Source organism: Daldinia caldariorum (genome assembly GCF_022478825.1).
Source record: "Daldinia caldariorum strain CBS 122874 unplaced genomic scaffold F4812scaffold_12, whole genome shotgun sequence".
Lineage (NCBI taxonomy): Eukaryota > Fungi > Ascomycota > Sordariomycetes > Xylariales > Hypoxylaceae > Daldinia > Daldinia caldariorum.
In genome coordinates, this window is record NW_025953048.1 from 898126 (window position 1) to 913419 (window position 15294).

The window sequence follows — 15294 nt, forward strand, 5'->3', positions numbered from 1 at the left end:
ATAGGAGTTATATTGCTTTCGAAAAGGGAAAAACGGTTTAATCGGCATTGGGTGTTGGTTAAACCCCTGGAATGTGTGATCATTAGATAGATGCCAAAATTTGGAAATAAGTAACATAGTATGTATGATGGGCCATATAAGGTTTATATAATATACAGGTACTTAGCCAAGGGGCATCGAAAAGGTCCAAGTACGGATTCTTCCTGGAGTAACTCATTGTATTGTCGCCAATAGGCCACAAATCCACTGTCTTGCGAGTTCTTTCACCGTCGAGGATAAGCTTCATAAAGGTCGGTTTACCTGGTAACGCCTTTTCCAAAACTTAGAACATACCGGGGCCGGACTCAAGCCGCTGTCACAAGTCCGAAATTACTTCCCGGCCGTCATCGGTACGTTTGCCTTCAGGTTCTAGTGCCTATTGATGTGTTTCAGGGTATGCTAGCATGATGTAATCGGGTTTTCCTAAGCTAGTATCTCTCCTTGGAGTGCCTTTAAAGTTTCTTTAAAGTCAGCTGCGACCTGGCCTAGTGTCTGGCCGATTTGTTCGCTTTCGTACATTACTTTCTTGAAAACCCTCATAGATTCTACGCCCCATTGGACGACATGGATAACGTTAGCGGCAAACGAGAAGGCTATAGTCACCCCTATCCTGGCATTATTGGCATGATATAAGTATGGAATAAAAGAGGTAGTTGAAGTAATCTTTCATACAGAGGCCTTTGTTTCATGAGTGATTTGACGCGAATATCTTGGGTGAGTGGAAGGTATGCAGTAAATTTACAATTATTTTTCCTTTTCTGTTAATCATAAGCGATGTGTCCTGAGTTTATTTCTTCATCAAGCACTTGAATAAATACGTAACCCAAGGTTACATGTAGGGTAGATGTTAAGGGCTATTGTGACGAAGAAACTGTATTGCCCCTATTTTTACCCCTATTCCTGTCCTAAGTATTGTTAGTAGGACGGCAATTCTCCTGTACCTGGATTTTAATAGTGAAATTAATCCCGACTTGTTGAAATATTCAACTTGAACCAACTTTGGTAAAAAGATCCTACGATAGAAACCTCGTTAGGCTATTTCTTACCTATTTAATGGGCCGTTGATGTCTATCACGGGAATCCTATATTGGATCGAAGATGATGGAGTCTCCTAGATGGATCTCGCCGGTTAACAGGTATTCAACCTTTTCAACCTTAGGTACCTACTCAGTGTTACTGTCGTGCAGGTCCGTCCCGCCCCACGGCCATGCTCACTATTATCATAACTGTCGTCGAGTTTGGAGTATGCTGCAACACCATGCTACACTATGTAGTAACTGACTGTGTATCACGTGGTGAAGCAAGAAGTATGGAAACAAGCTCGCTATTTCACAAGTAACTAAATACATAGATACAGAACCTATCTCTTGTCCTTTATATCCCATCTAGGATACTGACACTGTGTAACAAGAAGCAATCGTAGTAAGTCGGTCTGGCGGGTTACATCTGGCAGTTTGATAGAGCACTCAATGCTAGTCCGGAATGGAATAGAAACTTACGCGGCCATATTGAAGGATTGCCGTAGGCTCTCGTCGTCATTTGTCTCAGCCCGACGCTCTTGTGCAATTTGAAGCCTGTGTCGTGCCGGAATGCGAAATGAAATGGTCGCAAACCAGCCCGGACTATGTGCGGGGGGCTGGGGCCACAGGCGAGCGCAAACGGATCAGGTGGGAACACACTTCCAAGACAAATCTCGTCCAACTAAGAGAATAGATGGACTTTGGACGGCATCTATATAGCACGGAAGGAGTTAGAATATGATATGGATGAGTTGCTCTAGTGTTGCAGAGATTCTAGGTACTGCAATAATACCTAGAGCCCCCTTTTCAAAGCTACCACCCGAACTGAGACAAAAAGACATCTTCATCCGGCCGATGTGTTCCGCAACACAGACCCAGCCGGCCGATAGGATTGACCGCACATCTTGTATTCCCAGTGCTTTACTAAAATGGGCTGTCATGAGCAGAATCACGGTAGCATCATGCATCCAACGGCTATCACTCCGGCCTCGAATGACCAAGGTAAGAACTGTCAGTCGCGGGGTCAAGATAGTCCAAGGGCGTAGAATCCATACTCTTAGGCTATCTGTTTGTTGGTCTAATCAACTATATAAGAACCGATATGTTAGAACGAGGCAAGTCAAACTTCTCAGACGCGCACTCTAGATGTCTTCAAACCTAAACAATCACAAAGACTGCTTGCTCATTACCTACACGGTTAAGGAATAGCATCGACAAAATGAAACTATATCGAAGCTTATGCTTTGCCCTCTTCTCCGCGGCATATGCCTGGCCTCGAGACATCAAGGATCATAACGTCGGCTGCAATGATGTCAACGTTGGCCATTCGTACTGTGCCGAGGTTGACCATGGCCAACCCGTCTCGACACCGACCATCATGCCGGTCGGCACAATGCTAGCTCGTCTGCCTTCGACCACACCGGAGGCGCTCCTGTCAAATCGTACCTTTGCAACAATAACAACCTCGGCGGCGGCTTCCCACCCGACTCTCATGCAGATAGGCATCGCGAGTGATTGCAGCGCTTACCATCAGGCAAGAGCTGGCGACACCTGCTCCAAGATCGCGGCCAAGTACAAGTTGTCGGACGCAGCCGACTTCGTGAAGTGGAACCCCGCCGTCGAGGCCGACTGCTCGGGGCTCAGGACGCATTACTTCTACTGCGTCGGTAAGTCCTCTCAAGATATGTATACTTCCCTACCTACCTACCTAACCTAACCTACCAAAGGATATCTTAATATAATATAAAATTATCCCTTTTCCCCTCTCCCCTCCCTGTGTAAAAGTTCTCAGAAATCTCACACGTAAACCATATAATAGCAATCAAGGACGGCTCGTCGGCCCTAGACCCGATCGACCCGATCGACGACCCGAAGACCGTGAGCCGGGGCGTGACGACGGGGATCCCGCCGGGCTGCATCCGCGTGCACCCGACGCCCACGCAGCCCGGGTCCGTGTGCCGGTGCAAGCTGTGGCACGAGGTGGCGATGGAGGACACGTGCGTGTCGATCGAGGCGCACTACCAGATCTCCGCGGACGACTTCAACAAGTGGAACCCGCTCGTCGGCCCCATGTGCAAGCTGCTGTGGATGGGGTATAACGTCTGCGTCGGGGTGTAGCGGGTGGGCTAGTTGGCTGGCGGGCTGGCGGGCTGAGCGGCCGGGTTATTGTCGGTGTTATCGTCTTCGTCGTGTAGAGCAGATCGCTTCAGGTAGTAACAGGACTTTCTTCCTTTCTTTTAAACTAGGATATATAGGTAGGTACCTATGCCTTACCTTAGGTAGACACCTAGGTACCTTACCTATTCTTTCCTATATGATTCTGCATTAAGTCTATCTCTGTGTGTCCGACAACTGTCCCTAGTTCCGGATTATAAATAACCGCCCCCTTCACATGGCTTCCTCCAGAAAAAGAAATAGGCAAGAAAGGAAAAGGGGAGGCGCGGCAACGCTCGGAGCAGGGACGTCTAGAAATACCGATATCCTGCGCTCCGTCCTACAGTAAAAACGGGATGGGGGAGGAGAGATAGACGCGCTCCAAGCGCAGATGACGGCCGAGATCCCTTCTTCCCCTCCTCTCCTCTCCCGCCCTGCCCCCTGGGAAGGTAGGTTGAGCCCACATGTTCGGGGCGAGTCAGTCGACATACCGTGGTACCTTTGCTTGAATTATTCTAGATTCTTATCCCGTACCCCCAGTGCCGAGTCCCCAAGCCGAGGGTTTTCCTATTAGGAGGAATAACCAGGCAGGCTATTGGGCGTCTTCTTCTTTTTCACTCAACACTCACTCATCCTTATCCTCACACTGCGCTACCCTCTTCCCTATCTACCCCCCAACTACTTTACATTACCTTACCTACCTCCTAAGGCATCTATCTACCTACCTGGGGTGATAATCTCTCATCCTTCGCCTTACGTAACCCACATATGGTAGGTTAGGTAGGTACCCAATATGGCAGATCGCGATCTCATGATATGACATTTCCGGGACGAATGCAATCAATGCACACCGGCGCCATCGAGATGAACCGCGTAACGAACCGTCGCATCCACATTGCCTTACACTACGTCGTAGTAGCGGTAGTAGTAGTAGTAGTAATAGTAATCAAATCCTCCCAAAACGGTTCTTAACACGTACGTACATAGATAGGTAGGTAACCTAAAGTCTAGGTAGTCATAAGCCCTGCGCCAATCGGGCGCTCTGCCTGCTCGTTCTGTTTCTGTCTGTCCTCATTCTGCCCGTTCCAGAACGGCTTGGCTCGAGACCCGTTTTCGTGCTACCCTAACCCCCTACCCCTAACCTACAGAATTGTGTTTTTCTAGCCGGCCAGCCTTGCATCGTAGGTACCTAAAATATGTAGAGTTACTATCTAGGTATGTAGGCTCGACGTAACGCTGCACGTGCAGGGGATATTAGCATGGCGACGCTTTACCCACCCGTTCCCGCGGACTATTCCGCGATGGAACGACGCGGAACACGCGTCTTCTTTTTTTTTCTCTCTTAACATCTCAATTTTCTTCTATATTTACCTATCAACTTTGTATGGAGCGGGTTCCAGATAGAGCTATTGGGCGAGCCCCCTTGCATTATATATCTCGGCTATAATGGATGGACCATGGATATACATTAGATATCAAGGTACCTCTGGCCTATCTGCACCTAGGGTTAGGTATAATACGTACGAGCAGTAATATGAGCTCTATTAACTTTGCTGCGTCGTGTATGTGGTGACCAAGCATCTAACATACATAGTACAGGGTTAAGGAACGCAGCTCGTTTGCGCTGTCAGCTAGGTATGCAGTAGAGCACGCATGCATACAATGGCAGTTCGACGTGCCTTTATCCCCCACCATCCAAATTATTCTCCATTTAAAAGAAATTCTGTGGGACGTTTGATGCAAGGCGAAAGCCATCCGAAACATCTATCCCTATGGTCCCCTACCGATTCCCTACCGATTCCCTACCGATTCCCTACCTGAGGGCTCCAGCCATAGTTGTCCACCTATAAGTGGCACCGCCTCACGCGTCCAATAGATCCAGCCAGTTTAATACCATCTGCGCCTTCAGTAGGTTCCCTCGCATGTCCATATGCACGCCGTCGTATAGGGTTGCTTGGATGCTCATGTTCCACGTCCCGAGGTGGTCGATTCCTCTCTTGGCCGCCTGGGCTGCCATCTCGTGCTCAAACTTCACAAGGGCTTTATTACCTTGACTAACAATCCACTCATCCGGCTTCTTTTCTCCCGCCGCGTTTGGCGTGATCAAGAGGACCGGCGAATTTCCTCTGGAGTTCGGTCCCCGCTGTCGCGTACCGGTGCTCGTCTTCGATTGGATCGTATCTAGTACTAGATCTAGCCAGTTCAATGCTTGATCTATCTCCAGATTATTCCAGAGCCCGTGACCAAGGATAAAAGCCTTCCGCTGTGAGGGATTAGGATCAATCGCCTTTTCTAGCCGTCGATGTTCTTCCTCTGGAATGGGATATCGCACAATTTGCTCAACTGCCGCCAAATATCAACATCGGTATGTTACTTTTAGGGCTCATTATCATAAACATACTCCGTAAATCTGTGTCCCATTCCGGTATCCGCGTTGGACACGTGAGGCTTACGGGGTCATGCCGAATGACATCCGCCGTGCTGAAAATGCCCTGGACCGAGCAATCGCGGACGTCGAATTGCCCATTACAGAAGCAGTTGCGTCTGGATATCTCACATCAGCAACGAGTCAATTCAAGGTTTGGAAATAGTATGCTTGTATTCCCGTCGTACTTTTCTTCCTCGTCGAAGTTCCAATCGGTGACGCCGCCGTATCCCAGGTCCTCTCGAATTATGATATTTAGGGCGCCAATGACGTGCCTCAGCATAGAGTCTCCGACGAGGATAACTTGGGAATATCGACCCAGGATAGCGCACGCTTCCCATGAGGTAAACCAGCGCATGTCGCACCCCCGCGAGGTGTAGGGTGCATCCTTACCAGCCCGGCCACCAGAGGACATAGCCGTCAGGATCGAGTTCTTGTCCGGGCAAGGGGATCCGGTAGGTAAATAAAGGTCCAAGGAGGAAATATTACAGTCCGGTCCGTAATGCTTATATTGACGCAGTGTATTAGCATCTACGGGACCTCTCGCCCGTAAATCCGGATTGGAGACGTGAGGGTTTTCGTCAAAGAAGAGGCAATATAAAACGATCATGGCAAGGATCAGGAGAAGCCTATAAAATGTTTTTCTAAACTTTCGCGGACAAAATACATAGCCGGTCTCGTGGACTCTCAGCGGCGAGACAGTAGTCCTGAAGCCTAGCAGCCATGCTATAATTGGATGGCGACGATGGTCCTGTCCTCTGAAGGTTTCCCGTGGAATCTGCACACGGAGATTATCCTCAGAACCGTCAGTAGACATTATTGGTGGTGCGTCTGTCTTGTAATCAAATTGGTAAAAATTTGGTACCTAACCTAACGTTTTAATATGGACGATGGTATAGCATTTTTTTATGGCCAAGAGGGTTAAGAGGGTTTAGATAAATTTGGAAGTTCAGTGCCTGTATAAAAGGTATAAAAGTTGGTACCTTACTATTACATTAGGTAAAGGCAAATGCCTCTAACAATTTTGCCTAGTTCCATGTATTATATTACCTAGGAGGCAGGCACGTACCTCATTTAAAGCAAGTACGATGACTGTGGTAAGTACCTAAGGCAGGTAAAGGCGAGGGTGTTTATAGGTTAGGTTAGGTACCTAAGTTATACATTGCTATCTTCAGCTATCGGTTCCCTCTTGCCTTCCAGAGAAACGCGTGCCCTGGAGTCAAACGCACTGTAGGTACCTAACATATCGGCTGGTTTTCAGAGGATTTACTGATACATCAGCCACCTTCTCCAACTGAACTATTCTTATAGTTCGCCCTTCACTTTATCCTTCACGTTGTCCTCCACATCGGCATCGTACATCATGTTTGCAACTCCATCTTTCGCCTCCTTCACACCCTCGGTCGACTTTCCTTTTCCCTGGTCTTCGAGACTGATACGGTCCATCTCCTCGGTAACACCATCCACCAAGCCGTCTCCGAGTTGAGTTGTCTTGTCTTTCTGGCTCTCGTTGCCCTGGCCCGGAGTAGGAGTAGGAGTAGCAGTAGCAGTAGCAGTAGTAGGATTCGCACTGCGTGCCCTGTAGTGTGCACCGCGAGTTCTGTAGCGCAGAAGCTCCCGGCGATGCATGATTTCGACCATGTTTTCTTGGGTGAATTCCAAGGTGAATCCCGTATCCGTTTCTCGGTAGACAATGGACTTTCCGACCCGGATCATCTCGTACGGGGGCCGATCATGAAGCTCTCGTCGTGCCGTTTTGCACGGGCCGCGATTCAAATGCTCTTTACGCGGCATCTGGGAATGAGTTAGCAATTGATAGGCCAATGTTGGGCTTGTTCAAGATGTTGGAAGACTAAAGTAGTACACTTACGTTGCAGGAATTAGTGAATCGGTAGAGTCAACTTGTAAAAAGTATTCGGTAGATGTTCGTTGAGGAGTTCAATGCGTAGCAGCGTGAACTCGTGTTCGTATTTGATGGTTCATGCACAATTCCTCATCAAAGTTCTTAAGAAAAGGCAGAAGTGAAGGTATTTTTAAAAAGTTGGGTGGAAAGAAAGACGCGACGAGCAGCCGACGTGAAGGGTTATTTAATGTTTCGCTACGTGCCTGATTTTAAAAATCGTTGCTTTGGCGACCTGTTAAGGACGACAGGTGATAAGCCGTGTTAGTCTAAGGAAGAAACAAATGATTCCTTAGATAAGACAGGTTAGGTTAGTTGCCTAGGTACTGAATTTATTTATTTTAAGGTTTGCTACCGCCGATTTTGAGGCTTTGTATTGGTAAAGGGAACTGAGGCCGTTCTAATTAAATGCGACGCCTTATGTCGATACAACTGACGTGGAACCCTATCGGGACAGCTCTTTTTCTTACTATGTTTAAATCACCTCGATATTAGCTGCTAAAATCTATATCTGGCAGAGTTGAAATGGTTCCTTTTCCCTTTGCCCCCCCTTTCCCCTTTATCCAACTACATTTTGTGCGGGTTCTTCTAAGTCGCCTTACGTATTTTATATCAAAAATAGCATTGAGGTCCGTTTAGCTTAGCTCAACGAGGTAGATGAGGGTATATCCACCATGGCTTTTCGCTTGGAATCGATTCAAACATTATAACAATCTGTTGTTTACTCAAGTGGAGCTCTCTTCTATGCATTAAGTACAGCAGTCTTGAACTTGCTCATGCCTGTTCTCGTCTTTTCTCAAGATTGATTATAAGCCACATAATAAAAGGAAGGTATCTAGCATATCTTACATAGCTGAGTGGTAGTGGTGTATATGCACTATTAATGCTACTACTAACGCTGGTAATAAAATTCCCTAATGTACGTCACCGTCAGTTAGATAGATAGCATTGAAATAAATATATTGGACAATTAGAACCACGATCTACATCGGCACTACTTCCTTGGCGGAACGTGTTCGATCCCGCCAGGGTCCTGCAGATTGGGCTATTACCTAATGATCTCTATGATCGTCATCCCCGTCGTCGGAAAATAAATGCGTACTATGCAGTTCATGTGGATACGGAAAAGCGGACCAAGGTCTGAGTTTGAGCTCTTAGTCCTATTCCGCTTTTTCTACGCTTTGCTCTAAGGTAAGAGAACTTAGGCAACCGAAACACAAAGGCGCTTTTTGCTTCACGCTCATTGCGGACAGAGAATACTATTTCAATAGTCCTTTAGGTATTTGGTAGTTGCGAGATCTCTAGTCTCCTACGATGCTAAACGAAATCAAACATGTAAGAAAACAAGAGTGGCTAGATACCGTGTTTACTCGGATCGCGCAATATGAGCAAAGCACCGGGCTCTTCCGGTAAAAATGGAACCCCAAGCCTCGGGATATCGAACCCCAGACGTTGAATTCGGAGCCGCACTGTTCCCCGTGATCGCGGGGGTGGAGCTGGGGGGGACACGAGTCTTGATTTGATCGAAGGCTAAAGCGAAAGAAAGGACCGAGGAATTCCGAGACTTTTTTTGATACTATAAAAACCTTGCACGGGTCCCTATTGGCGGAGGCTGTGGTTTCTAACCACTTTTTTTTTCGCCTCTCTCTGTCATCTTGAACCTGGGAGCCCGCCCTACGATCCATGGAATTGTGTTTCGGACTGCCACTTTGTCAACCTATAGATTCCGCACTCTGATAGTTCCCCACAATACCTACTATGGGCACGTAGGTGCCCAGTCAGTCTCGGGGAATGTATTAGGTATCTGAGGTATTCTCGTCCTGAAAGATACTGTGCTGTTGAATGCCTAAATCTCGCTTAGAGAGCGAAAGACGCATGCAAGTCTAGGCACATTGGGCATGTGACTTCGAAAGCACGCGGGTCACCGCTATTCCCATCGAAAAACCCACGAGGGTCTTGGCCTGGTCTGTGAGTTTTCCATAAGCCATCGCCTTGCGGCAGAGCCCATGCGTTCCCGGATCTGTGCTTACAGGAAGACAGGATGGAAAATACACACTCCGCGGTATCTTTGTATCTACCTAACCTAGGGTACTAAGCAGCCCCGACAGGCATTAGGATTAGGTACACGTGTACAGAGCATCTCGCGCCGTCGGACATACCCAAAGGGTAATGGGCCTGTGAATGGTGCATGGTTGATTGTGATGATTGTGATTGCTGCGCTAGGATACCTACTTACCTTGGCCCAGGCCGTTCGAGAAGGAAGTCCTAATACATTATTGGATTCGGAACGCGTTGCGTACGGGCTCCAGTAGGTAATGTACTACAATACTGTAATGTGATTAGAGTATCTGGTAACATAAGGCAGGTATCTGTACCGGACATGGCGCCAAGGTAAGCAAGGATAAGGGTGGCCATAGAGCCCTCGAGACTTTCCATATTTTTGTAAGCGAAGATCTCATGCGGGAGCCGTTGGGGACCCTCTTCTCCCGAGAGTACGGTAATCATACTCGACATGACTTTGGGGTGCTTTCAATATCTTGTTTGAGCAAACAAAGTTGTTTCTTACGGCCATTGAATTCGGGATCATGGGACAACCTACGGTAAAAACCCAAGTCATTCATCAATCATTAACGAGGCCGTTTGTCGGTGAGCGCGGAAAGACTTTGGGGAGAGGGGCATCGTTTGAGCCAGTCTCCCTCCCGGAAATGATAAGCTACGTGGCACTCGATGTCTTCTTAATAGCTACCTAACCTAACCTACCTAGCCTCGATTGAAACCACACACTGGGTAGGACGTCGATCTGGAAGAATTCTAGACAACCTTGAGTCTCAGAGCGCGCTATTAAACATCGTGGGGGTCGCTTGGGATGTGTGTGTGCTATGTCGGATAATGTACATAGTATTCGATTTGATACGCACGTTCCAATGATGTACATACAGTATGTTAGTTATCAACCTGTCAGCTTGTCAAGGTCCGATGCCCACAGATAAAAAATTCGACAAGTCGCTTCTTTAACAAGAAAAGATAAAGAAAAATTTAGTAATCAATGTTTTTGGTAAATACATTGGCAGTCCTCTTCGACCAACAGGCAGCCTTACCGGAGAAGCACGGGATGCGTGTAAGCACGCAAAGTCGAAACAGCTACATAAGGTAAGATCTTAAACAAGGCAGACCCTGCACCGTTCAGAATCAAACGCTGTTATTCCGTATATTAGTTAGCTCTGTGTGGTTAAGCTCGATTTGGACGATAGGCTGATCCGACAAGCTGGTCTCTTGGGATAGGATAGGATAGGATAGGTAGTACTTTTCTTTTTTTTTCCTTTTTTCTTTTTGCCTCGGCTTCTTTTCTTAATCGGGGATTGTCCTGCGGTGAGCAAGCAGATGACCAGATTACCGGGTCGGCACTTTTTTTTTTTTTTTTTTCATTATTTTCTCTTCGATAACCGTGGGTAGATTCTAATGCCATGTCAAACCCATGATAGATAGCAGCAGGTTAAGCATGCAAAACTCATGAAATAGTCCCCATCGGAAATCTCCTTACTCGTTTCAAGGCCCACCACGAGTCGTGTGCGTGTGCGTGTGTGTGTGTGTGTGCTTCCGGAGCGACATATAATAGGATAGACCACCATCATGTTGCTCAATGGCGCCATGCATGAGGCTGGCCGGGGGAGGGATTGATTTACCGTTTTGACGAATGAGATAATCCCCGCAGGAGGCATAATTTATTGGCTAAGGCTTAGGAATAACGAATGCAACTACATCACGTCGATAAATTAAACCCATCGATCCCCCCTCCCTCCCCCCTGTGTTGCTTGCTGAAGTAGTCGGGATGCATATTGTCTAAGGCTGGATAAGTCAAACACTTAGGTATGCACAATATACACTACGCACAAATACATATTTGTGTTGCATTACTCCTGCATGAGAGCATCCAAGCGTGCTAGCCCGGGCTCGTGGCCAGCAGCAGGCCTCGAAAGGGTCGAGTTACTCTGTTAAAGGGGCCAAGCTTCTAGTCCAGGCACGATGGTTACCTTCTGGGGAAGCACGAATCGGGATCCGTTCCATCTGTTGTCTCAAAATTAACCAACCATCACCGCTACCACCATTTCTTAGGGTATTTTTTCTAACAGGCTGACAGGCCAAAAGAATATCGAGATATGTCATCCTCCCCTTTTGTTTTTTCAATGATGAGAAACATGTATCATTCTGTCGTGTAACCCAACCCGCAGTTTTACGAAAAAAGGGACGCCGAGAGATTTTTTGCTTTGGCGTGTCTAAGCTGGCAAGATATGTGCTGCATGTCCATTCGAATATGAGGCTGATGTCTACTTCTACCCACCATTGACAGATCTCAAGATCCTGTTGTTGGCGTAAGATCGCGGTTTCGATAGATGGGGGCCTACCAGAGTAAGTGTAATGATCATAGCATGTTCTGATCGAGTGGTTGTGCTCGTGTTCGATATTTGAAGACTGTTCAGAACCCCCTAAAAGCGACGTTAAGGGTGATAGTACATACGATCTAGCCAATGGAGACAGGCATTGGAGAAGGAACTATATATGAAGATCATGACAAACGTCCTCTCAGATAGGTAGTCAATATATTAACACTACCTGTCTGAGAGCTACGTGGATACTTCACGTTTTCACGGCATAAACTATCGGGATATTTCTGCGCAAGTCGCCGTTATGCGCCTTAGGTGTACAGCCTGTCTGGAGTCTCGAATGTGCCAGTGTAGAAGGAAAACTGTAGACAGTACATGATGCCGCTAGAGTCCTAATATGCCAAATACTTAACTCTAGGTCAATATTAGCACGGCTTATATGAGGTCGTTCTAGGTATCTGATCCCCATACCTACATGAGGTACGTGCATTGGATGAGGGGTGCCGTCTACGCAATTCCCTCCCTCAAGAGCCCTACGTTAAGGTTGTGCTACCATAATACCTATTACCATGCAATATGTAATAGGTATTGAGGTCAGTCCCTGTCAGGTGGCACCGCCGAGGAAAGCCGCTTAAGGCTGAGATCCATCTAAAGTACCGACAAGAGCAAAGTAAGCTGGTAAGTACCTAGGTATAAACCTCGGAAAGGCGGGGGACTAGGTATAAAAATTGTGTCAATTATTTGTAAGCCAGCTAGTTGAATATCTGTTCATGTAGGCTGGAGAGAATTGTTGGTGTTGGATGGTTTGAAGCAGGCAGTAGGGTAGTACGACACTGAGGATGAATAAGTCCACAGGTTATTCCTAAGACGCAATCTCTAGGTACTACTTAACACAAAGGAAAGTTATTAACGTTGATAAACAGTAACTTGAGAGCAATAACCAGTACATTACGTTAAAACATTGGTTTTACTCGAGTTGCCTTACTCGATCGGTTCGTTATAAACACAAAGATCTTTTTCCTTGTCTTAGGCCATTTTAGAGTTTGATCCGGCGGCGCATTTGAAAGGTTGTACACGAACAAAGAGAGCCTAGATGATCTGTAGACTTGACCGCGCGTTCTTGGAGAGGTCGTGTGAGACTCGGCGGGTATAAAGTTCCTTTTCTTTCAAAGCACAAACCTTCCGCATTCCATAATCCGCGTAATGGGGAATGACTCCAACTTCACCTGACTACCTAGACTACCTAGACCTAACCTAAGGTACTAGGTATGCTGTTTGATCTGGCGATGCAGTTGCTGGGCCTCTCTGCAAGTTGTATCAACTCATGTACACGTGGGTGACTCTGGGAGACGGGTCGTCCCCAGTACCTAGCCTACCCCCCTCGAAAAGATCTCCCAAAGAAAAAAAAAAAAAAAAAGGGAGCCAAGACTGATCAGAAGTGAGCCTAAAAGGAAAACAAGTGGGGATAAGAGGTAGGTAGGGAGGTTTATGTAGCATTGGGCTTGGGCTACCTTCAGCTATTTGCATGGGCTTGGCGTTAGGTATGTTGCTTGTCCACCGACATCTTTACCAATCAAAAATCCTTTCTTACGCCGTTTCCCTCCCCCCTAACCCTCCTTGTGCGAACCCTCCTTTTTGACGGATGCCTTGCTGCCTAATCCTCACCGGCTGTGCTTATGGGTGTATTGAAATCTGATAAAGAACGGGTTACTACTAGTACCATACGTAGTTATATCTTCCTCGATCCTCGATCATTGGAATGCCGCCTAATATTGAATATCTCAATAGTGTAGTAGTGTAGTATATACCTTAGGTATGTGTACTTTCAAACAACTCCCTGCCATTAGATCTTTCCAGTAAAGCCTTTTCTAGCCGGATCGTTCTTAGTGTACTTTGTAAATTTTACAGGTTCCAAGGCATCAGGTATTACCAGATTTAAAATCTCCCCCTGTCCAACTTGGGGTTCGGAGTTGCAACCCGAGTCCTCGATCCCGGGTCACTTAGTAATACCTTGATACCTCCCCCGCGGGTAAACATCTACGCTTTTTTGTCTAGAGCAAGGTACCTTAGGTACCTAAAGTAATTGCTTTATAGCCTATTGCGGATTTCTTAGACGTAAGAAAGCGAGGTGTTAGTTATGTAGGTACTTAGACGTTCAGGTATGCCTCTTATTCGTTATGACCACTTGTTGAATCATACTAACACACGATATACCAAAGCTGTTTGAAAAGTCTCTCTGTAGCTAAAACATCTAAATTGTGCGGTATCTTCATTATTAGGTAGCTACCTAAGCTTAGAGGCTGTAGGTATTTGATGGTAGGGTACCTGGTCTTATATACCCCTCACTCTTGTGGCATTTTGTACCCTTAAGGATTCTTTCCAGTATGTCTCGAGATTCGATCACAGCCTCGCTGACGCGCAAAACGCATAGACCTTATCGTGGATCTCTTCAAAAAATAATTCTACCAGATCTATGACCCTCAGAAAATAAAACTTCGGTACCCGTAGTAAGTTTCGACGCCCTTGAACTATCTAGACCTTGGTATCAGTCAACCCCCCAAGTTTGGGATCCATCACACCGGTCACTTTACAGACTTGCAACCTGATTGGTACGATAGTCCTGCGCATCATGGTACGAGAGAGGAGCCCACGAAGAGGGGCGTTCCTTTTATGGTGGGCCGTAACGCGCAAGGCTTATTACAACTTGAAAAGGTCTAGACAATCTTCAGCCCAGAATAACTTTGATTCGCTTATATAGCATTTTAAACGATCCGAGCACGTTTCCCATAATTTATTATATTAGTTCGCGTTGTACGGCGATGGCTACAAGTGGTAACCATGTAGCCACCCTTATTGCCCTTATTGAACCCGCGAAGTTCTACCGCCCGTATCATCCCACATACATACCTAACTGAATATGAAAGTCACCACGCGATCACATATGCGTATTTGTAGAGCTGTTGGTCGTACGTGATGGGCTGGTAATTCTGGACGAGTCTTTTCTGGCGTTACCGTTCCTAGTTAAGTCTGTTAGATCCTGAGCTTTAACCCCCCCACGGGCCGATATGTCTTGATTTCGATAACAATTTATTATGAGAGTACACGGGTTATGCGATACGTGTTTACATAGTATTCTAGTTTGATTCCGACTCATTCCAAATAAATTAAATAATTCTTTATTATATATATCAAAATTATTTAACAAATGTTATATACTACCAAATTGCTCAAGCTGTTTTATGTTTCAATACCTGGTACTTTATGAATTTAGGTACTCTAGGTACGATAGATGTAGTGAGTGTACCTTGTATATCGGTATCATCTCGATCGTGATATTGCCTTTTAGCGTATGCTTAAAAGGTTTCCTCACTCCCT

The 15294-nt window shown here is 46.5% G+C and overlaps 2 protein-coding genes across 2 annotated transcripts; one reads left to right on the forward strand and one right to left on the reverse strand.

The window, feature by feature from the left end:
* Window positions 1-2277: 2277 nt before the first annotated feature.
* Window positions 2278-3368, forward strand: F4812DRAFT_465772 (carbohydrate-binding module family 50 protein; the record flags this gene model as incomplete). Its single annotated transcript, XM_047938485.1, has 2 exons — window positions 2278-2725; window positions 2878-3368. The coding sequence occupies 2 exons, from the start codon at window positions 2278-2280 to the stop codon at window positions 3174-3176; spliced, it is 747 nt and encodes a 248-aa protein (XP_047788847.1). The 3' UTR covers window positions 3177-3368.
* A 1685-nt stretch (window positions 3369-5053) lies between these two features.
* F4812DRAFT_82387 (uncharacterized protein) lies at window positions 5054-6798 on the reverse strand. Its single transcript, XM_047939478.1, has 3 exons — window positions 5826-6798; window positions 5614-5756; window positions 5054-5555 (listed from the first exon to the last, which is right to left on the reverse strand). The coding sequence occupies exons 1-3, from the start codon at window positions 6452-6454 to the stop codon at window positions 5074-5076; spliced, it is 1254 nt and encodes a 417-aa protein (XP_047788848.1). The 5' UTR covers window positions 6455-6798; the 3' UTR covers window positions 5054-5073.
* Window positions 6799-15294: the final 8496 nt, after the last annotated feature.

Excerpts from the sequence above, each read along its gene's own strand:
- F4812DRAFT_82387 (XM_047939478.1), bottom strand. The coding sequence starts at position 6,454 with ATGTCTACTGACGGTTCTGAGGATAATCTCCGTGTGCAGATTCCACGG. Across the intron at positions 5,757-5,825 it reads AACTTCGACGAGGAAGAAAA|ACGCAACTGCTTCTGTAATG; the intron begins GTACGACGGGAA and ends TGAGATATCCAG. Across the intron at positions 5,556-5,613 it reads ATGGGACACAGATTTACGGA|TTGAGCAAATTGTGCGATAT; the intron begins GTATGTTTATGA and ends ATTTGGCGGCAG.